Source organism: Neocloeon triangulifer, unplaced genomic scaffold (genome assembly GCF_031216515.1).
Source record: "Neocloeon triangulifer isolate White Clay Creek 2 clone unplaced genomic scaffold, ASM3121651v1 ptg000022l, whole genome shotgun sequence".
NCBI classification, from domain to species: Eukaryota; Metazoa; Arthropoda; class Insecta; order Ephemeroptera; family Baetidae; genus Neocloeon; species Neocloeon triangulifer.
In genome coordinates, this window is record NW_026775562.1 from 2,545,792 (window position 1) to 2,566,170 (window position 20,379).

The 20,379-nt window shown below is 39.8% G+C and overlaps 9 protein-coding genes across 13 annotated transcripts; 5 read left to right on the plus strand and 4 right to left on the minus strand.

Annotated features, from left to right (window-relative positions):
• Window positions 1-337: 337 nt before the first annotated feature.
• On the minus strand, window positions 338-2,647 carry LOC132204307 (RNA-splicing ligase RtcB homolog). 2 transcript variants are annotated; one of them, XM_059632752.1, is made up of 9 exons: window positions 2,564-2,622; window positions 2,405-2,506; window positions 2,150-2,345; window positions 1,830-2,087; window positions 1,450-1,716; window positions 1,221-1,396; window positions 1,009-1,143; window positions 791-955; window positions 338-726 (listed from the first exon to the last, which is right to left on the minus strand). In XM_059632752.1, the coding sequence occupies exons 2-9, from the start codon at window positions 2,498-2,500 to the stop codon at window positions 499-501; spliced, it is 1,521 nt and encodes a 506-aa protein (XP_059488735.1). In that variant the 5' UTR covers window positions 2,501-2,506; window positions 2,564-2,622; the 3' UTR covers window positions 338-498. The 2 variants fall into 2 exon arrangements, with proteins under 2 accessions (XP_059488735.1, XP_059488734.1); XM_059632751.1 differs by having other exon boundaries at window positions 2,405-2,647.
• A 29-nt stretch (window positions 2,648-2,676) lies between these two features.
• LOC132204255 (uncharacterized) lies at window positions 2,677-5,422 on the plus strand. The gene is made up of 5 exons (XM_059632643.1): window positions 2,677-2,798; window positions 3,000-3,215; window positions 3,577-3,716; window positions 3,773-4,275; window positions 4,336-5,422. Exons 2-5 carry the CDS (start codon window positions 3,058-3,060, stop codon window positions 5,107-5,109), a joined length of 1,575 nt encoding a protein of 524 aa, XP_059488626.1. The 5' UTR covers window positions 2,677-2,798; window positions 3,000-3,057; the 3' UTR covers window positions 5,110-5,422.
• A 155-nt stretch (window positions 5,423-5,577) lies between these two features.
• Window positions 5,578-6,037, minus strand: LOC132204498 (histone H2B-like). Its single transcript, XM_059633030.1, has one exon. The coding sequence runs from the start codon at window positions 6,025-6,027 to the stop codon at window positions 5,653-5,655; it is 375 nt and encodes a 124-aa protein (XP_059489013.1). The 5' UTR covers window positions 6,028-6,037; the 3' UTR covers window positions 5,578-5,652.
• A 226-nt stretch (window positions 6,038-6,263) lies between these two features.
• LOC132204805 (histone H2A-like) lies at window positions 6,264-6,931 on the plus strand. The gene has a single exon (XM_059633583.1). It carries the CDS (start codon window positions 6,286-6,288, stop codon window positions 6,658-6,660), a length of 375 nt encoding a protein of 124 aa, XP_059489566.1. The 5' UTR covers window positions 6,264-6,285; the 3' UTR covers window positions 6,661-6,931.
• Window positions 6,932-7,844: 913 nt separating this feature from the next.
• LOC132204441 (histone H1A, sperm-like) lies at window positions 7,845-8,488 on the plus strand. Its single transcript, XM_059632942.1, has one exon. It carries the CDS (start codon window positions 7,886-7,888, stop codon window positions 8,408-8,410), a length of 525 nt encoding a protein of 174 aa, XP_059488925.1. The 5' UTR covers window positions 7,845-7,885; the 3' UTR covers window positions 8,411-8,488.
• A 919-nt stretch (window positions 8,489-9,407) lies between these two features.
• Window positions 9,408-9,981, minus strand: LOC132204389 (histone H3). Its single transcript, XM_059632877.1, has one exon. It carries the CDS (start codon window positions 9,965-9,967, stop codon window positions 9,557-9,559), a length of 411 nt encoding a protein of 136 aa, XP_059488860.1. The 5' UTR covers window positions 9,968-9,981; the 3' UTR covers window positions 9,408-9,556.
• A 193-nt stretch (window positions 9,982-10,174) lies between these two features.
• Window positions 10,175-10,657, plus strand: LOC132204806 (histone H4). The gene has a single exon (XM_059633584.1). It carries the CDS (start codon window positions 10,188-10,190, stop codon window positions 10,497-10,499), a length of 312 nt encoding a protein of 103 aa, XP_059489567.1. The 5' UTR covers window positions 10,175-10,187; the 3' UTR covers window positions 10,500-10,657.
• A 747-nt stretch (window positions 10,658-11,404) lies between these two features.
• LOC132204804 (AP-1 complex subunit mu-1) lies at window positions 11,405-13,852 on the plus strand. The gene is made up of 10 exons (XM_059633582.1): window positions 11,405-11,556; window positions 11,881-11,975; window positions 12,040-12,264; window positions 12,323-12,453; window positions 12,508-12,652; window positions 12,705-12,895; window positions 13,001-13,079; window positions 13,166-13,396; window positions 13,449-13,574; window positions 13,632-13,852. The coding sequence occupies exons 2-10, from the start codon at window positions 11,934-11,936 to the stop codon at window positions 13,728-13,730; spliced, it is 1,269 nt and encodes a 422-aa protein (XP_059489565.1). The 5' UTR covers window positions 11,405-11,556; window positions 11,881-11,933; the 3' UTR covers window positions 13,731-13,852.
• Window positions 13,853-13,909: 57 nt separating this feature from the next.
• LOC132204803 (sarcolemmal membrane-associated protein) lies at window positions 13,910-19,907 on the minus strand. Of its 4 annotated transcripts, XR_009442561.1 has the most exons (17): window positions 19,770-19,907; window positions 18,970-19,139; window positions 18,482-18,910; window positions 18,260-18,427; window positions 18,057-18,199; window positions 17,674-18,005; window positions 17,435-17,590; window positions 17,257-17,384; window positions 17,134-17,206; window positions 16,726-16,788; window positions 16,506-16,642; window positions 16,286-16,454; window positions 16,012-16,234; window positions 15,819-15,960; window positions 15,636-15,767; window positions 15,303-15,454; window positions 13,910-15,031 (listed from the first exon to the last, which is right to left on the minus strand). XR_009442561.1 is itself a non-coding variant. In XM_059633579.1 (16 exons), exons 2-16 carry the CDS (start codon window positions 19,018-19,020, stop codon window positions 14,933-14,935), a joined length of 2,433 nt encoding a protein of 810 aa, XP_059489562.1. In that variant the 5' UTR covers window positions 19,021-19,139; window positions 19,770-19,907; the 3' UTR covers window positions 13,910-14,932. The 4 variants fall into 4 exon arrangements, 3 of the variants coding, with proteins under 3 accessions (XP_059489562.1, XP_059489561.1, XP_059489564.1); XM_059633579.1 differs by lacking the exon at window positions 15,303-15,454 and having other exon boundaries at window positions 16,286-16,442; XM_059633578.1 differs by lacking the exon at window positions 15,303-15,454.
• Between the last annotated feature and the right edge of the window lie 472 nt (window positions 19,908-20,379).

A 20,379-nucleotide genomic window follows, 5' to 3' on the forward strand; every position in this document is an offset into this window, starting at 1 on the left:
GCTTCCCCGAAGTTCTCGTTATGCGCAGAGCTGGAGTACATATATCTTGAAGGGTTTAAATTTAAAACTTTAAAAGTAAACTTGACACACTATGTACAATTGTACATACCCTCGTGCGTAATCTTTGTTGCCCATTGTAGCGCTACAGAAAGGATAAAATTTGAAGGGATTAATGCGGCAAAAGGTCTTAAATTTTGTTTTCAGTCTCCGAGGAAGTCCTGGCTCTTGACCGCAGTCCCTCATCTATCCGATTTACAGCAAATTTCCTTATAATTAGCCACTCTTTCCTGATTAGCCATGTTTGGATTTCAAATCAACAAAAAGTGTCTTTCTTTTTAATATCAATTATAGTATTTTATTAATTTTACAAAAAAACTTGAGACTTTCAGTGTATCACTCACTTACGGTATTTATCGCAAGTACGACAGGTTGAATTATTTAATTCGCAGCTAGAGAAATTTTTAGTAGGCTGGAGTTTAATTGCTAATAAATTAGTAATTAGCCCTTGATGACGGCAATGGGTCGCAGTTTAATGGCCTTTTTGCTTATTCCAGCTGCGTGACAAGTGTCCACGACCTCAGTTACATTTTTGTAAGACTCGGGAGCTTCTTCCATCACCAGTTTTGGGGAGGCCACTCGGATCGAGATTCCACTCTCCTGCAGTTTGTCCAGGACGTCCTGGTATCCAATGTTGCGGCGAGATTTGGCTCTCGACAGTGCCCGACCCTAACATGAAAATTTTCAAAAAAATTTAATGTCTAAATATTTCAAATTTCTCTAAAGTACTTACAGCTCCATGACAAGTTGATCCAAATGTTTCTTGCATTCCTTGGTGAGTACCGGTCAGAACATAGCTGCAGGTGCCCATTGTCCCGCCAATTAGAACAGGTTGCCCCGTTAATTGGTAGTCGACAGGGATGAGGGGGTGGTAAGGAGGGAAAGCTCTGGTTGATCCCTTCAGTTCCATATTTTAATAAATTTTTAATTTCTATTACAAATAAAACAAACCTTCCTGTGGACTAGAAGTGTTTTGAGTTTACCGTCGACCATGTGCTCTTCGATTTTGGCAATATTGTGTGAGACGTCGTAAATAACATGCATGTCCAGGTCGTCCGGAGATGCATTGAATTGTTTTGCAAACGCCTGCAACAAAAATTTAAGTGTTATCAAACTGAGACAGTAAAATATTGTAAAAATACAAGTATAACTTTTTATCGAACCTGTCTAGTAAGAAATGTCATGGAGCTGCGATTAACCCAGGCAAAATTGGCCGCTGCCGCCATCGCATTTAAGTAATTTTGACCCTCCTTTGAGCCAATCCTGGCACAGGCCAGCTGCCTATCGTTGGTTTCAATTTTGTCCCTGGCCATGGCTTTCTCCATCTCAACCAGAGCATCTGCAATTTTCCTCTTTAGTTTTAATTTCCATGGACCGTAACAGCGACCATACCGGTGGCCACTTGGTGACCGAAACCTCTGCTGCCCGAGTGGATCATCACGCAGACCTGACCAACCGAGTCAATTCCCATCTTGGTAGCTGCGAATTTATCGAAGATTTCCTCGACCACTTGGATTTCTGCGTAATGGTTTCCAGCGCCCAGGGTGCCTAACTGGGGAAGGCCCCTTTTCTTGGCCCGGACACTCACTTTGCTCGGGTCGGCGTTCAACATCCTGCCGTATTCTTCACAGTGCTCCTTGTCCTCAGCCCAAACATAACCTGAAAGAAAATAGAATGAAAATGATTAAGAACCTTTAATTAACTGCTTTAAAATTTTAACAATAATTTTTCTGAAATTTATCATTCAAACTATAAAGCAATAAATTTTGTACCTTCTCGAAGGGACCAGTCCATTCCCATCTCCAAAGCTTCCTCGAGATCCTTTGCATTCATGGGAATAATTCCCTTTGAACCCACACCGACCGGTATGTGGTCAAAGAGGCTCTGGGCCAGTTGCTCCTTCACATCATGGACGTCCTTTTCCATCAGGTTGGTCCTCAAAAGGCGAACCCCACAGTTGATGTCAAAGCCGACGCCACCGGGAGAAACAATCGAGTTCGGATTCGACATATCGAAGGCAGCCATGTTTCCTTTTTTTTTTAATTATATAATTATTTAAAAGTTTTCAACATTTTATTTTTAAAATACTAACCGATGGCAAAGCCGTAGCCGGAGTGGACGTCTGGGAGTCCGATGGACTTTCCCACGATTCCAGGCAGAGCGGCGACGTTTGCGATTTGCTTCATTCCTGGCAGGAAACCACCAATCATGCCAGGTCGGCACGAATTCCTTAATTCCTCGAACATCAACTCTTCCAGGTGTTCGTTGACGTAAAAAACGCCTTCGACCTGCAGTGGAACAATTTTTCAATCGAGGAAGAGACAAATTTTTAGGAATAAAAACAAACATTCATGTTGGGCTGGAAGCCTTTTTTTATCTTCCAGCTGTGTGGAGTCAATCTCTCCAGGTATTTCAACTCGTCGTTGTACTCCCGGACAACCATTTTTAACTATTTCTTGTTATGAGAAACCGTGATGAAATTATTTAGCGATCAAGTTAATCTCACAATTAAAAGGAACAGCAAGACTACCGCATCGGCTTGTTTTGATGATGTTTCTAAAGGTTGCTTATTGCTTATTTATCTCCGAGGTGGTTGGCAACACTGGTAGCAGCAGGGGCGTTTCCTCTTGAGCAGGGGCTGCAACGTGATAGCATTTTGACGTCTTTGTTCTTGTTTCTTTCTTGTGAGTAGTGATAGCAAATTTGCACACAAGTTCAGCGGCATTCGGCATCAAGTTAAGGTTTGATTTCTCATTTCATCCGAGTTATTTCAGATTTATTATCAATCACAAACTATAAATCTTTTGATATATTTTGAATATTTAAATAATGGTTCATTTTAATTAATTTTGTGCGTAAATTTTCGTATCAAAATGTATTTTATCCGTGCATTTTGCTATAATGAATGTGTGAAATTTATTCTATGCTGTCACATTCCACAGGTGCAGCATATCGAGCTCAGCAGACGAAACAAGCCCGAGGTTGGATCGAAAGACGACGATGAATAACATGATCTCTGCAAATCAATTGTTTGCCGGTTGCAAAAAGAGAGCCCAGCAATTTCTGTCAATGTCTCAAAACTTCATCATAACCACTACCAAGGACATGCCAAAACATGCCGAAAAGTACAACATGTATTTAAAAAGCTACAGAATATGGTATATGGTTTTTTTGTCTGTTTTATAATAATTGAAACTTTAAAGATTTGTTTTCCATTTATTTATTTTTTTTAGATCACCCCTCTTGAATATGCACTATATTAATTATTTCACCAATTTTTCTATATTTTCTTCATGTGCTTCATTATATCAACACATTTTTAGACCTTTATTTTCTTATAATTAATTTTTTGATTGATTATAATTATTTTCTTTTGAAATTAAATATTTAATAAAATTTAATAAATTTGAAAATATATAAAACTGTTAAAATTTATTATTATTGTTAATATTTTTTTTTAAATAAAAATAGGAGGTTTCCCCCCAGAAAAAAATCATGATTTCACTTTAATTTTTTTAGTGATTTGGAGCCTGAGACACTTCGGAAGTTAGCTCGAATAAAAAGATCCAAATTAAGGAACCTCAGACAATTGAAAGAGCAGGCCATGGAAAAATTATTGGCTAGTGATGCATGTGGAAAAACAACCCTTCTTTCAGTTTGTAACTATTCCAAAATTAGTTCAAGCACATTATTGAATTTTTCCCCACTATTTCAGCTCCCTTGTTGCAGCAGGAAATCCAAAGTCACGTCGAGATGCACCTCAGAGGCTCTTACAAATATGATCAGACGCTGGAAATGGCCAAGTGGATGTTGAAGTTCGCTGGACGAGTGTTCTTGAATGACCACACAAAGGAGTTTGATTTTGCCATCATCAGATCGTACCACAATCTTGAAGAACAGATGTGGAATTTGCTCGTCGAAAGATGTCCTAATTTGGAGAGGATCACGGACAACCTGGGTTCCAAGATCCGTACCTTCAAGAGTGTCCTTCCGTACCTCAAAAGGTTTCCGAAGCTGGAGCACATCAGTCTCGAAGGCTACCAGTGCACTGCGGATGACCTGACTCGGATTTCGCAAATCTTTCCCAATCTACACTCGTTATCCGCCACATTTGATTTCGTCGACGACAACATCTTGAGAGCCTTGTTTGCCCTGCAAAGGTTGGAAAGTCTGGACATCGTTTGGGATGATTGGGATGTTGGAATGATTGAAAACGATGTAAGTGCAAAAACTTTATTTTTATCTGAACTTTTATTTCATTCTCTGAACGATTCTCAGGCATTTCGAGAAGAGCAGACCCACTACCTGGATTTCTTCAAAGCCGAATGCCTTGCTCACCTGCCCCACCTGCAGTACCTTTCAGGGGGTAGAGTTTTCCACAACCACCGTCCCATCTGCACGACCAACAGAAAACTCTCCTTGAGAGAAATGGAGATTGTCGATGCCTTTGATTATGATTTAGTGCCCTGCGTAGAAAAACTGTTCATTTCGGGGCCTCTCCTGCTGCACCGTCAAAGCTTTAATGGTCTCTCAAATCTCAGGTCATTAACCTTGACCGATGTCAAAGATCAAGACCTGTGCGAAGTGCTCGCCGACTGCGGAGGCAAACTAGAAGAACTTGCTGTGAAAGACAAGTACCTGGTTGTGGACCCGTACGAGTTGCTTGCAAAGTGTCCTCACCTTCGCAAATTTGACGTTAGCTGTAAAATGTCGTTTGAAGACTCGTCATATTCCGTGACAGCCAACCATTTTCAATTCATTCAAACATTCAAGTACAAAAATTCTGATGAGACCAATAATTCTCCACCTTATTTGTTGCCCCTTGTCCTGACTGCACCAAATGTGGAGGAAATCTCAATGTCTAAAGACTGCATCCCCTCTGCTGACCTGTTGCTTTTGACCCAACAGCTTGTCGAGGGACGCATTCTGCAGAAAGTGAAGAAGATTGAATACAAAATAAGTGGAAAGCCACGTTCAGAGTTCGTGCAGTTCGTCCGTCTTCTTCCAGTTTGTGCTCCTCGACTTGAGGTTGTAAAAAGTAATGGAAAGTAGATTAACAAACTTTCAAAAGTTATTGTGAAAGCTGTGATTATATATGAAGTCGATGTACCTCTAAAATTTAAAACTTGAAGCACACAGCTTTGTAATGAGACTGGGAAAAATATTAATTATAAAAGGTTGATGCCGTTCTAATGCCAGGTTCATGTATTATGTGAGTTTAAACTACTCAGATTGAGACTAACATAATTTATATTTATGGATGTGTATGAACAAACACTTTGACTTAACACATAAAGTGTGATGTGATATAATGTGCAAATTGGCAATATAGAGTATTTTCGACACTACTAAAATGTACTGAATTATTTTTCCTATATAACATACGAAGTTCATTATTTATGATAATTATGATTAATGCATTTGTGTTGAATTTCCACTCTATATAGATAAGAGTTCCGCCATATACGATAGTACTTTTATAAGAAGTACTTTTTCTCAAACCATTTCTTTTATTGCTTAGTAACTTTTACTTGAAAGATTTGGGTGGCCCTGAAAAGGGCCGATTTTCGCTGCCGCTGGATATTGTGGCGCAGCTTACTTGGAGCTGGTGTACTTGGTCACGGCCTTGGTTCCCTCGGAAACGGCGTGCTTGGCCAACTCGCCGGGCAGGAGGAGACGGACGGCGGTCTGGATCTCCCGGGAGGTGATGGTGGAGCGCTTGTTGTAGTGAGCGAGACGGCTGGCCTCAGAGGCGATGCGCTCGAAGATGTCGTTGACGAACGAATTCATGATGCTCATGGCCTTGCTGGAGACGCCGGTGTCGGGGTGGACCTGCTTCAGCACCTTGTAGATGTAGATGGCGTAGGACTCCTTCCTGCGCTTCCTCTTACCTTTCTTGTCGGACTTGGTGATGTTCTTTGAGGCTTTGCCCGACTTCTTGGCGGCCTTTCCGGAGGTTTTGGGTGGCATGATGAGTGCGGTTCAGTGGCAACTGATGTTGACGCCTGCGCTGGTCGCAGTTTATATTCCAAAAGGCCGGAGTGCAGCGCGAGCCGATCGCAGCGCCACGCTAGTTTCCTCTCCGCTGATTGGCTCGGGGGGCGCTGCTGCTACGATCGACCCGTTTCGCGCCCCACTCCGGCATATTGATATATAAACAAGCTGTTGAAAAACATAGAGTATCTGTTTCGTCGATCCGACCCCGCCGCAACTCCCAACTCTCTCATCATGTCTGGACGTGGAAAAGGTGGAAAGGTGAAGGGAAAGTCAAAGACCCGCTCCAACCGTGCTGGACTTCAGTTCCCCGTCGGCAGAATCCACCGTCTGTTGAGGAAGGGCAACTACGCCGAGAGAGTCGGTGCCGGCGCCCCCGTCTACATGGCCGCCGTCATGGAATACTTGGCCGCTGAAGTCCTCGAGTTGGCCGGCAACGCCGCCCGCGACAACAAGAAGTCGAGAATCATCCCCCGTCACTTGCAGCTCGCCATCCGCAACGACGAGGAGTTGAACAAGCTGCTCTCCGGCGTCACCATCGCCCAGGGAGGTGTCCTGCCCAACATCCAGGCCGTCCTCCTCCCCAAGAAGACCGACAAGAAGGCATAAGTTGTAATCAGAACTCCGAAAATCGGCCCTTTTCAGGGCCACCCAAATAATTCCAATAAGAATACATAAGCAATAATGTATATCATAGTCACTTTCCACGTAAATCTTATAAGTAATTAAATTTGTTTTCAATTACATAATTATTGTAATGAAAACTAATCAACAATCATTCTCAAGCAGACTAACACAACCACTGCTTAAGATAAAGTATAATTCAGTAGTCCTGCCCAGTTTTTCTAAAATGTAAAACTTAAAAACACTCAAAATGGAAGTCAAGAAGGTTAAAATATGATAATAAGAGATAAATAGATTTTTGCCATTATAATTTTTGGCGCGTGTGTAAATTTTTTTTTCTATGTTATATATTAATAATTATGGTCAATTTTTAATTCTTTTATTTAGGAGAGGGGGTGTTATTTGTAATATATTAAAATTGTAGTTAAAATCTAATTGTAAGTCGCTCGGAAGAGCGGCATCTCCGCAGCTTCATCATCATCACTTTCAACGCCGAGTTCCTCGCTCACCTGCCCAACTTGCAGTATCTATCTTTCGTGCAAAATGGAAAACCACAACTATCGCCTTTACAATAATATTTCGAAAATTGGTTTCCGTATGGTCTAAATATACAATTAAAATTATTAGTAGAAAAATGAGCCAAAATTTGTATTGTATATAAAACATTTTTAGAAAATATAAAGAAAAGATTAATTTCTATTTAACAGGCCCATTGGATATAACTTTTTTTTTATTTCATCATCAATCCAATGATTGTTTTGTAATCCCATATTATAATGAATTAAAAGTTTTGGAAGGACTTGAATTTCTTTTACTTTAATTTATTTTGCAATTAATTAATATGTAAGTATTTAAATTCGACTTCTCCTTTTTTTATCTATTTAAAAACCCGGTCAACAATAATCTTGAATTAAATTAGAAAAAATTGATCTAGTTTATTATGAAATTCTTTTCCGAAAAAAATAATTATTTTTTTACACTTAAAAAAAAAATATTATAAAGAAAGCTATTGTTTTTCAGAGTACATGTATTTTTACATTTTTTACAACCAAAATGACCAATGAGGCAAAGAAAGCTCTAAATAGGCGCGGCCTAAATTTCACCTGAGACTCGGTACGCTGGGTATAAATACCTGTCATTTTCGTAGCTAATTTTTATTACCCCGAACCAGGACAGAGGACAGACAGAAAGATTTTTTACATTCGTTGACATGGCACGAGCTAAGCAAGTGAAGAAGCAGAGCACGACGAGCGCTGGCACCGAGGCCTCCGCCGCCGAGAGTGCCGAGACCAACAAGGTCGTCACCAAACCGACGCACCCACCGACGGCCCAGATGGTCATCGCCGCGATCACCCACATGAAGGAGCTCGGAGGGCGCGGAGGCTCGTCCCTGCAGGCCATCAAGAAGTACATCGCCATCAACTACGAGGTGGACGTCGTGAGGATGGCCCCGTTCATCCGCAACTACCTCAAGTCGGCCGTCGCCACCGGCAAGTTGGTGCAGACCAAGGGCACCGGCGCGTCCGGCTCGTTCAAGATCGCCCCCAAGGAGTTCCTCGCCCCCAAAAAGCAGGTCAAGAAGTCGGCCCCGAAGAAGGAATCAGTCAAGAAAACTGCCCCGGTGGCTCCCAAGACCCCCTTGAGGAAGAACGTGCGTTTCGCCAAAAAGTCTTTCACCCCTGTGATGAAGAAGGCCAGCGCCAAGAAACTAGCCAAGAAAGTTGCTCAGGAATAAAATTATTACCTTCATTCCAATTAATTTATATTAAATTACTAATTTACTGCCAGAAAAGGCCCTTTTCAGGGCCGCAAATGATTCAATTAAGAGCTAAGCTAGCAATATGAGGAGCAAATCAATCATACGTGTAATAATATTAATTAAATCTATTAGTAGCAAAACAAAGAGTTAGTTAATTTTTCTAATTAATAAGATATCCCGTTAGTTAGGAAAAGTGTAGGCAACGTGGGTCTTTTCCCTGCTCAAAAGAAATTTAAATTAATTGCAAGAAAGATTACATTTTAAATCATAATCATCGACAAATAGCAAAATATTTTTACGAGTTTGTGGCACATTTAACGACAGTCGTTGTAATAAATAGGATTCCGCTAGCCACTATATTTTAATTTTATGCAATTAATAAGTTTCCTGTTCTACTCTACAGCTAGCTGTGCCAATCTAAGATAGAGTTCCACAATTATTTATATTGAACAATAATTAACATTCAGATAAACTCCTTATAATTATTTATATTTTCATAATTCTCAACTTTAAATTTGTGCAGATCACCCTGCTTTCTGAAAAAATTACCCCTCATAATAATTATGTATGTACCAAACTAATTTTCTCTACATTTTGGAAACCATGCTTTTCATCATTTCAATTACATAATAATTTAATTAAAGGGAGTTAAGCGCTGCAGAAATAATTTTCAGTAATACATCACATTGGCAGTACAAATTTGATGGAAAAATTATTTTTAATATTGATAAAATACATAAAGAAGGCAACATATTATGTGATTTATAGGCTGAATGAAATAAGAAATATGTAACATCGCGCTAACGTCAGCCTCTTTAGAAAAAGCGCTGTAAAATTTTTCATTATTTACAAATATAAGATATAAGCCAGCTCACTTAAACGTTTATTCAACATATAAATGATACAATTTATAATAATATGAACTAACTACCTAGAGAATTTAGATTAGATGTAAGATCTGCACTCATGAAAATCTATGAATCTTCAAGAACGAAAAGGTTGTGGCAGTTGAATTCCGAATTTTTCTCATCATTCGCTAAATATCTTGAATTGCTTAGTAATTTTACTTGAAAATTTTGGTGGCCCTGAAAAGGGCCGATTTTTCGCCGTTGTTGTTACTGCTTAAGCACGCTCTCCACGGATGCGGCGGGCCAGCTGGATGTCCTTGGGCATGATGGTGACGCGCTTGGCGTGGATGGCGCACAAGTTGGTGTCCTCAAAGAGGCCGACCAAGTAGGCCTCGCTGGCCTCCTGCAGGGCCATGACGGCGCTCGACTGGAAGCGCAGGTCGGTCTTGAAGTCCTGGGCGATTTCACGGACGAGGCGCTGGAAGGGCAACTTGCGGATGAGCAGCTCAGTGCTCTTCTGGTAGCGACGGATCTCACGGAGAGCGACCGTGCCGGGTCTGTAGCGATGGGGCTTCTTGACTCCTCCGGTGGCAGGGGCGCTCTTGCGGGCAGCCTTGGTGGCCAACTGCTTGCGGGGAGCCTTTCCTCCGGTCGACTTGCGGGCGGTTTGCTTGGTACGGGCCATGGTGAGTTCTTCTCTTGCGGATGAGCGACGAGACGAGTGAATTTCATCAGCAAAGTGCTGTATTTATTACAAACCAAAGCCCCGCCCCTCGCCAACGGTCTCGCACTCGTCTCTCATTGGTCGGCGACAAAACCGTTCGTTGCTTGCGACCGTTGGTACATATATAGGCCGTGTTTGTTACCAGAAGCATCTGTTTCGACAGAAGCATCTCAGCATCATCATGACTGGCCGTGGCAAAGGAGGCAAGGGACTCGGAAAGGGAGGCGCCAAGCGTCATCGCAAAGTTCTTCGTGACAACATCCAGGGCATCACCAAGCCCGCCATCCGTCGTCTGGCTCGCCGTGGCGGAGTCAAGCGTATTTCCGGACTCATCTACGAGGAGACCCGCGGCGTGCTCAAGGTGTTCCTTGAGAACGTGATCCGCGACGCCGTCACCTACACCGAGCACGCCAAGAGGAAGACCGTCACCGCCATGGACGTCGTCTACGCTCTGAAGAGGCAGGGACGCACCCTGTACGGCTTCGGCGGCTAAGCTGTTAGCATCACCAACAGCGAAAATCGGCCCTTTTCAGGGCCACCCAACTTTTTCCCGTTAGAAAGCATAAGCAATACATAATTGATACTTCTGTATCTATAATTCTATAACTAAGTCATAATGAAAATGTTTTTCTAATCCTAGCACACTGACTAAATCATTAAATTTTATTACAGAGATAAAGGCATAAATTTTACTTAACTTGTTTATTTGCTTCGTTTATGTTGCGTTGCATTATAAATTTAATAATTATGATATGCGAGATTTAATGTGTAATATGACTGAAATAATTGGTTTATTATATAAATATGTATATACCTCATTTCTTTCCCTTCATTAAAACTTCCATAGAGCAACATTTCATTAAATATCTTGATGCCATTTTATATCCATAAATATTGCTAACTCTATCCAATTCATAACATAACCAGCAAAATTTTAGTTTCCCGTGCAGCAGCGCAATTTTATGAAATTATGATGCGTTCAACTGTTTCAATCAATATAATAGCCGTTATGAAGATTGTAAATGCAGCTGAAATTAATTATATTAAATAAAATGCATTTTTTTGTTGTTTGTTTATAATGCAAAAATGGGATGGGCATTTTGAGACAATTTGTTGACCTCCTTGATAATTTTTATTTGTCTCCACGTCTGCAGGAATAAGAATTTCTCACTTAAATCTTTTCCTGCTCCAATGAAATGAGAATTTTGTTCATACAGTCATTCAAATTTCCAAAATCATTTTTACTTAACTGATTAAGCAATCAGATAAAATTTGCCAAATTATAACAAAAGAAAACATTCAAAGAGGTTTTTATCTGCCGATACCGGTATCCGGTTATTTGTAATTTAACACGGCCGGTTCACCGGTTGTTGATAATTTTCAACTGAACCGGTTTATATTTGGTGTTTACCTGGAAAACGTCGACTGACTTAAATGCAGGTGCAAAAATTTATCTTTCTGCACGAAATTTAGACGTTTTAAAGGGAAATTCTGGACCGGTCGTGATTTTGAAGCATTTCTGGAGTCTCCTTAAATTTTTTTACGGACAGGTAATTAAGTTTTCTCTATTAAAAGGGCCAGAAAACGTCTTTTACGCTGAACCACTTTTTGTCAACTGCACCTGTTCCTTTTTCAGCTGTGTGATGTAGCCGACAAGAAGGGACATTAATTAATAATTATTTGCTCCCTTTTAGTCTTCATTGAGATTGAGAGCATTCAATTCAGAAGTTTCAAAACAAGCCTGCAATTTTTTTCCTCTCCAAAACAAAAATTTTTGATTTTAAAACTTTCGACACGCCCATATTTGTTTGACTTTTCTTAATCAAATTTTTATACAACGCCGACTCAAAAATAAATTGCAAACTTAATTTCAGGTTGGAGAAACATATTCATACCAATCAAGGCTGCTAACAACCCCTCTTCCATTATGTCGTCGTCGGCAATCTATTTGTTGGACATAAAAGGAAAGGTTTGTCAATTAAAACCTAAAAAAATATCTAAACCTATTTGTAAATTTGTTCTTCCATCAATAGGTGTTGATTTCGCGCACTTATCGCGGCGACATCGACCTCGGCGTGATCGAGAAGTTTATGCCCCTGCTGATGGAGAAGGAGGAGGAAGGCACCCTGACGCCCATCCTGCAGACCAACGAGTGCACCTTCGCCTACATCAAGTACAACAACCTGTACGTCGTATCAACTTCGAAGAAAAACGCCAACATTGCTCTTGTCTTTGTCTTTCTCCACAAAATCGTCCAAGTATTTAGAAAGAAAAATATTAAATTTATTATTTTAATGAAAAAAAAATTTAATTTAGGTGATGACTGAGTATTTTAAGGAACTTGAGGAGGAGAGCATACGAGACAACTTTGTCGTAATCTACGAACTGCTGGACGAACTCCTCGACTTTGGTTATCCGCAGACCACAGACAGCAAAATTTTGCAAGAGTAAAAATATTACTTGATATTAAAAATCGATTTTTTAATGGTGTTTGAATTTAGGTACATCACTCAAGAGGGTCACAAATTAGAAATTCAACCCCGACCGCCCGTAGCAGTGACGAACGCCGTTTCGTGGCGTTCGGAAGGCATCAAGTATAGAAAGAACGAGGTCTTTCTTGACGTCATCGAATCCGTCAACCTTCTCGTAAATTTAATTTTTAAAATGAATACAAAATATTAAAATTATTTTTCAACAGGCCAATGCAAATGGCAACGTTTTGCGAAGCGAAATTGTCGGAGCAATCAAGATGAGGGTGTACTTATCAGGAATGCCGGAGCTGCGTCTTGGGCTCAACGACAAAGTGCTCTTTGAAAGCACCGGCCGTGGTAAATCAAAGTCCGTCGAGTTGGAGGATGTAAAGTTCCACCAGTGCGTCAGGCTCTCTAGGTAATTTTCAAATAAAAGGATTCACAACATTTACAAGTTTTTTTTTTTTTTATATTTTGGTATAATTTTCATTTCACGAAGATTGATTTAAAATTCTATTCGAAGGTTCGAGAATGACCGCACCATTTCCTTCATCCCTCCGGATGGTGAATTCGAGCTCATGTCCTACAGATTAAACACACATGTAAGGTTTTCATTGAATTTGTTTTTTTTTTAATAGGGAATAGAACCACTTTAATATTTAGAGATTGAATTCATTTTTAATTTCAGGTGAAACCTTTGATTTGGATCGAGTCAGTGATTGAAAGACACGCTCACAGTCGCGTCGAGTACATGATCAAAGCCAAATCTCAGTTCAAGCGGCGTTCCACTGCCAACAATGTGGAGATCATCATTCCAGTGCCAGCCGATGCCGACACACCCAAATTCAAAACCACCATCGGCAGTGTCAAATACGCCCCGGAGCAAAACGCTATTAACTGGACCATCAAATCATTCCCCGTAATTAGTTTATCAATTTTAATCTGCAGAGTTTATCATGAATTTTCTAAAGGGCGGCAAGGAGTACTTGATGCGGGCTCACTTTGGCTTGCCCAGCGTAGAAAGTGAGGACTCGGAGGGCAAACCGCCCATCCAGGTCAAATTCGAAATACCCTATTTCACTACCTCTGGAATACAGGTGAAATTTATTTCCACATTCATTTTTTCACTTTCAAATAAATTAATTTCTTCTCAGGTTCGCTATTTGAAAATCATAGAGAAGAGCGGATACCAAGCATTGCCATGGGTCAGGTATATCACCCAGAACGGAGACTACCAGCTGAGAACTAATTGATTTCTGTAAATTTTGATCCAGAGACTCTATATCTATTTGTATTTTGGCCAATGCTGATTATGATTGAAGTAATAATTAATCTCTTCTGTTGAATTTTAATATCAAAACTAATCGTTTTATTTGAAATTTAATTTCCCTTCTTTAAATATGAGATGCTCTAAAAAGAAAAAACACCTGAATACATGATCCATTTCAATTTTTATTCCAACTGTACCTTGCAGAACAAAAAACTAAAAAATTAACAATATAATATTAGTGACGAACTATTCGAACAGATAAAAACATTTCCAATAATTGTTCACATGATCCGGAGACAAACTTAAAAACAACCATGACTAGCTTTACAAGCTTAATATATTGAAATCTATCATTTTTGCGGCTTGAGTAATATAAAATTAGATAATAATTGACAATAAAAGTTCACAGATCAACTGTACCGAAACATGTTCCTCGATTGTTTGCTGTCAGCGGCAGAGAAAAATAATTTATGGTGTCTACTTACAAATATGTATAAAATCAGTTTGAATAACAATTAATAAATACTTTGCATATGTGTGTGTGCCTATGTGTGTCTGCTTTCCATTTCGAGAGGTGCGTTTAGAATTTTGAGCTTGATCGAGCAATGTACAATTTTACACTTTGTTTGCAACTTTTCTTTTTTACAACACTTTTAAGATTAATTCATAGCTGAGGAGCCACCTCAGGCCACAACCACCAGGGCAAACGAGTAAATCAACATAATATTTTGTATTACTCCACAGCTAGTTTTGTGCTTGTCATGAAAAACGACATTTGTTTGTTTGACAACCTACAAAGTCAGTGCAGTCAGCGCTTTGAGTTTTGCAGCAGCCAGCTCTTGAAAAACAAGCACCGTTTTGTTTTGAACAGGTTGCAAATAACATAATAAACTGATTTGCGAAAATGCTAATAAATGCGTTTGGGCATTTGACAGTTAATTAAAATCAGATGAGATTCGACGGAGTCAATTTTTGGCAAGCACCGCAGGTGGTCGAGATTTTTTAAGTGAATACATTTCGAAGGTGGCTCCTTTCGAAGAAAAGAAATGGCACGACATCGATAAAGTTATTCCGAATACATAGGTCAGGAATAAATATACATATTTATGCGTATTCTGATTGTGTGTGTTTTCCTTCTTCTTTTTTCTACTGCATGTTAGACAAAATATCTCGTCTTTTGTAATCTTAGTCGAAGGTTGCGGTAAAAAAGGCGAGAGAACTCTGTATTCTTAAAATTAAGGCCCAGACCAAGAGCATCAATGGAATAACACCAAACAAGAATCCCTGAAAAGAGGAGAGCAATAAATATCGGGGCCTGGAACTACAGTTCAGAATTTATGCAAGGGAGATCACACTAAAAGTGGTTCTAAATTTTCAAAATGAAATATTTTTTCTAAACAAAAAGTTCTAAATTGAGTTTTGAGGTAACTATTAATTTTAAAAATTAAAAAAAAAAGTAAGACCACATTCCAAATCAGCACCATGCACAAAGTACAATGCAGTACTACACGGATAGCAGGGAAAAGATAAAACTATAACATGTTTCATAATTTACCTGCAGATATAAAAATCCAGGACGTGTTACAAAGTGAACTACATAGAAGAGTGACACTCAGAGAAAAAAGAAAATTATGATGAGAGTGCGTTATGCAACAGCCATGCGACAAACAAAACTGCAGCACAAATATAAATAGCAATTGAAGGCACCTGAAACGGTAATAAATAAACCAGAATTAATATAATAATATTCAGTTTGGAAACATCTCTTGAAAAGATATTTTCCAAATTCATAGATCTCAGTGTGAAACACTAATAGAGAGAAGTGAGAATTTGATAAGTGCATAATTATATTTCTCATGCAACTTTGAGTGAAATTTTTTGTACTCACAGTGGTCGATCGATTCTCCAGCCTTGTGTTCTCCTCCTTGAGGCGTTCCAAGTCGTTGGACATTTCGGCCTTGCGCTGTTTGCAGGACAAGTACAGCTGCATCACTTTGACAAAATCCTGCTGCTTTGTGATCTAAAATCAACAGTTTTAGAAAAAACAAGGTGAGATAAAAACAAGAAGTACTTCTGATATATCCAGATTGGACTCGTCCTCGGCTGAAAAGTCACCACTTGGTTCCGGACACACAGATTTGCTATCTTTGGAAGAAACGGAAGCCTTCAGAGTTTTATTTTCTTCCTCAAGTTGCAAGTGTTTCATTTTAAGCCTATGAATAAAATTTATACAAAAAAAATCACGTTTTTAATTTAACTCTTACGTTTTTAATTCGTCCTCCATAACTGATATCCAGTGCTGCAAGGACTTGCACTCCTGCTGCGAGTGCTGCAGTTCCTCATTTTTCTTGTTGTCCTCCTGGAGGACTTTGCCCGAAAGTTGCTTGCAGGAAGCCACTTCTTCCTCCAAGTTCTTCACCACATCTTTCATTTTTTCAGCCTCATTGCGGCACTGCTTTTCATTTTGCTGAGATTCCATTAGTTGTCCTGCAAAAAGAAAGTGAAAATTTGCAAATGTAAATCCACCATTTTATTCACTTCTGAGTCTTTCGACTTCCTCGTTTCGCAGACGGGCCCTGTTGGTTGCCTCCTGCAAAACCGACTGCAATTGCATGTACTGGGCCTGCAGGGTCTGGGACGAGGAGACCAGGTTGAGCATTTGCTGTTCAAGCCGCAAGCCAGGCGAATGTCCTCCCTGCTCCAAAAACTGGTCAATCAAAATAAATGTTTGCTTTTCCTCCTGTGTCGGACAAATTACTTGGATATGTCCGCGAAGAACTTCAGATTCCTCTGTGAGTTTTTTGCACTCGAGTTGGGCAGTGTCAAGCTCGTTTTGGAGCCGAGTGACTTTGGCGTCCGAAGACCGTTTCATATCACGCGCTTCTTCCAGCAGCTCTGCACCAAAAACCGACACAAAGTCCAAAGTTAATAATCTGTCCGGACGAGCATCAAGTGTGGTTCGTAACATGCATACTGACCTGACATAACCACCACCATGCTTTTATAGAACTCAACATGAAACAAAGAGCTTTCTAGGCACTCTACAACAACCATTAGTGCATGCACACAAAAACATAAATTAATAAAGTGTCCAACAGAAGAGATTAAATTGTTTATAATCATGCTGTGCGGAGGAAATTTGCCACATCAATAAGTCTGTGGGAATCAAGATTTTCCTTTTAATTTGATGAAATAATAAGTAATGTTCCATTCTACATAGATAAATGAGAAGGATGTATTGTTTGTATGTGGAAAAATAGATGCAAGTGTTAAATACACTATTCTAGCAACATGCCGAGCCCTTTTTATGTGTATCGGGTGTGGATGAAAAACATTTACCTAATAGAACAACACCATGAAAATAAAATTGTCATATAATCTTTCACCTTGTAGCTCCTCCAGCTGCTGTTTGAGTTTGTTAACAGTTTCAGACTGTGGCACTTCATCTTCATCAGGTACCTAAGTCAAAGAATAGAAAAGACTACTTCCGATTGCCCTACAAAACGAACCTTGTTAGATTTGACATCATTGCTCGTATTCTCAGCCAATTCCTCTTTAGTCAGCTGAATTCTCTCCTGCAAATCAACGACAACTTTGTCTCGCAAATCGATCTCCATCTGGGTATTCTTGAGTTGCTCTGATGATTAAAATTTTCAAAATAAGGTCTACTTAGAGTGTTTTTAGTACCGATGAGGTCGTCGACGACTTGCTGACTTTTGTGCAGATCTTCTTCCATTCCTTCAAGACGCTGCTTGAGTTTTTCCACTTCCTCGTTGAACTGACTCACCTCCTTCAGGGTGATTTCAGGCACATCCTCAATTTTCTTCAGGATAAGCTCTCCATCTATTTAAATTGATTGAGATTAATTATTTTTTTGTCCAATTTTGAGGTAAAAGAAACAAAAATAATAGTCTATAAAATATTACCTGGCAAGTCAATGGTGTCATCGAGATCGAGTTTGGTTTTAGAGTTGCTATCATTGAAAGACTGTTCGTCGTTGTTGCAGAGATCAATGCGTGGCGACCGGTTTTGATTGTCCTGCCGTTCCTGCAGACACGCCTCCAGTTCGATTTTCTCCTGCTCGAGACGCTCAATGGCCTCAACCTGCTGTTCTTCACTCTCTTTCAACTTTTGCGCCAACTCCTCCACAGTCTGCTGCACTAGTTTGTACTTCTGGGCAAGATCCTGGCAGTCCTTTTGATTTTGATCGCATGAATTCCTCAGCAGCGCACACTCGTCTTCCGAATTACTCAAGGCCCTGCAAAAATTAATAAATATCGATTGATCGAAAGCATTAAGCTCTTTAAACCTTTCAATGTCTTTTAGTTTCACGACGGCTTCGACCTTTTCCTGAACAACCTTTTTCAAGGCCTCTTTAGCAGCTGCTTGGTAACTGTCCTTCTCCTCCAGCAACCTCCGAACTTCCTCCCTGACCTTATCCTCAGGAAAATTCTACGATACGAAATTGTATTTTTAGTGTTTTTTGTATATATAAAATTTGATAAAATGTACCTTGGAGCAGGTCAGGAGCTGATTCTCAAGTAGCTCAATTTTGGAAAGGAGTCTGTCCTCCTCAATCAGTGCCTTCCAAGCTTTGTCCACAGCCACAACCATATTGCTTACAAGACTCTGCATGGTTGCCAATTTGTTCTCTAAAAGTTGTTCTCGGTGCAAACATTCCTAATACAAAAAATAATAATTTACGTATGAATTAATTAGATTTTTACTACGCACTTGGATGAAGTGCTTGAGCTGGTACATGTCCTCCAGAGGCACAGAGCCAACAGAACTGACCACTGTGGTGGAAGGACTGGCCTTTGCCTCTTTTCCGTCAGCCAGGTACAACTTTAAGGTGGCCACGATGCAGCCGTGCGTCACTTTCCTCGTGTTCTCCATAACGTCGACCCCGAATTGGACGATGTCTGCTGAGCAGACCTCCCGAGGAGGAGACTCCTCGGCGCCTTTACTGAGCCGCTGGTTGTTGACAAAGGTCCCGTTGCTGCTTTTCGTGTCTTGCAGATAAAACTTTCCATTCTCGTACCAAAGCAAAGCATGATTCCTGGAGAGAACTTTGCAGTCAAAGATGGCATTGTTGGGCGCCGGCCTAGCTCGGGCCACTGACCGGCCGATTTTCACTGGCTGGTCCAAGTAAAGCGTCCGTTCCTATTGTAAAATAATTTCAATTCAATTTCTTTATAATTTAAATTAAAAACAGGCGTTACCTGAAAGGGGTGCGAGTTTGGTCGGCAGATGAGAACTGCTTTGGCGGTCATGTTGAATCACAACAATCGACCTTAGGTAATCGTCCACGATCAAGGTAGAAATTTGATTAGTGCTTGAACTGGTGCATGTTGAAACTATTCGTCACAGACAGCCCAGGCACTGCAAAGCCCTAGAAAAAAAATGAGTGAATTAATGAAAATGTTTGACATTTTATTAAATATTCAAAATTTTAATCTACTAATTAAATTGCTGTGCTCAGAAACTACTTCGTACAGAGAAATAAATTATAATGGCAATAATTCTGGTTAGCCTGGGAAATTTTGACTAAAAAATCTCACGGAATCGTACATGTTGTTCTCAATGTTCTCATAAAATAATACTAGCCAAAACTTCTTAAAACCGAATATTATTGAAAACCTTACAATTTTGGCTAAAAAAGAGCTTGTGTATGTTTAAGGGGATATCGGCAAAACAATTAACCTACATTATTGTGGTGTGAACCAAACTCTGCTGCGATCTGTTGATTTTTTCTAAGCCTTTGCAATTTTCAATCAAGCAATAAAAAACAAGCGAAGTTTAAAGCAAACTTTCGAACTTGACAAAAACTTGATCTCGAGACGGTGGAGACGTTCGTCTGATCAAAAATAGAGTTCGAACGCTCATCAGCATACGAGAAAAATAATTTGTATACACACAAAGAGAGAAATGGGAGTGTTGCGACAGGCAGTTTTCAGGAGCCGACTGTGGCCTTCGGCGGCCCTTGTCGTCGCGCTCGCATCATTTCATCTCGAAATCTCACCTTGCGGGCATAGCTGGTCGTCGGTTTGGTCGGCCACTTGGCCGAAATCACGCCGAAATCGCGTTCAAAACACAGATCAGCCTTGCTTTCGTCCCGTCCACCTATGATCACTGCTTTGGTGCTCACCGTGACCGCCAGGTGGCTTCCTCGACTCGACCAAGTCGGAAATTAGGGCAGGGTCAGATTTTCGCACTCCTTTGGCGCGAAGCGTAGGAATGAATGTAGGGGATTGAAATAAAAATATTGAAATTTAATTTAATTTACAACGCTCTGCATGCAAATGCGCAAAATTAATTCTGAGACATCACAAAAAAAAATCAGACTTTATAAAATTTAATGCTTTCATAATTTCATTTTGCAAATATTTTGTATTTGACTGTAACCCAAGATCAATAATTGAATTAAATCATAATAGGATCTCCCTATTAATTATAAAATAATTAGCTAAATTGGAACTCTAAATTTTAGTATAAATCATGGATTAATAAAATGTTCATAACTTCAATAGAAAAAAAATCAAGTTTCACGCCTTTTCATGGAAATTATAAATTAATTTTCCAAAATTTTCACTGATCAGCTCATTATGAATTTCTATAAATACAATTATATT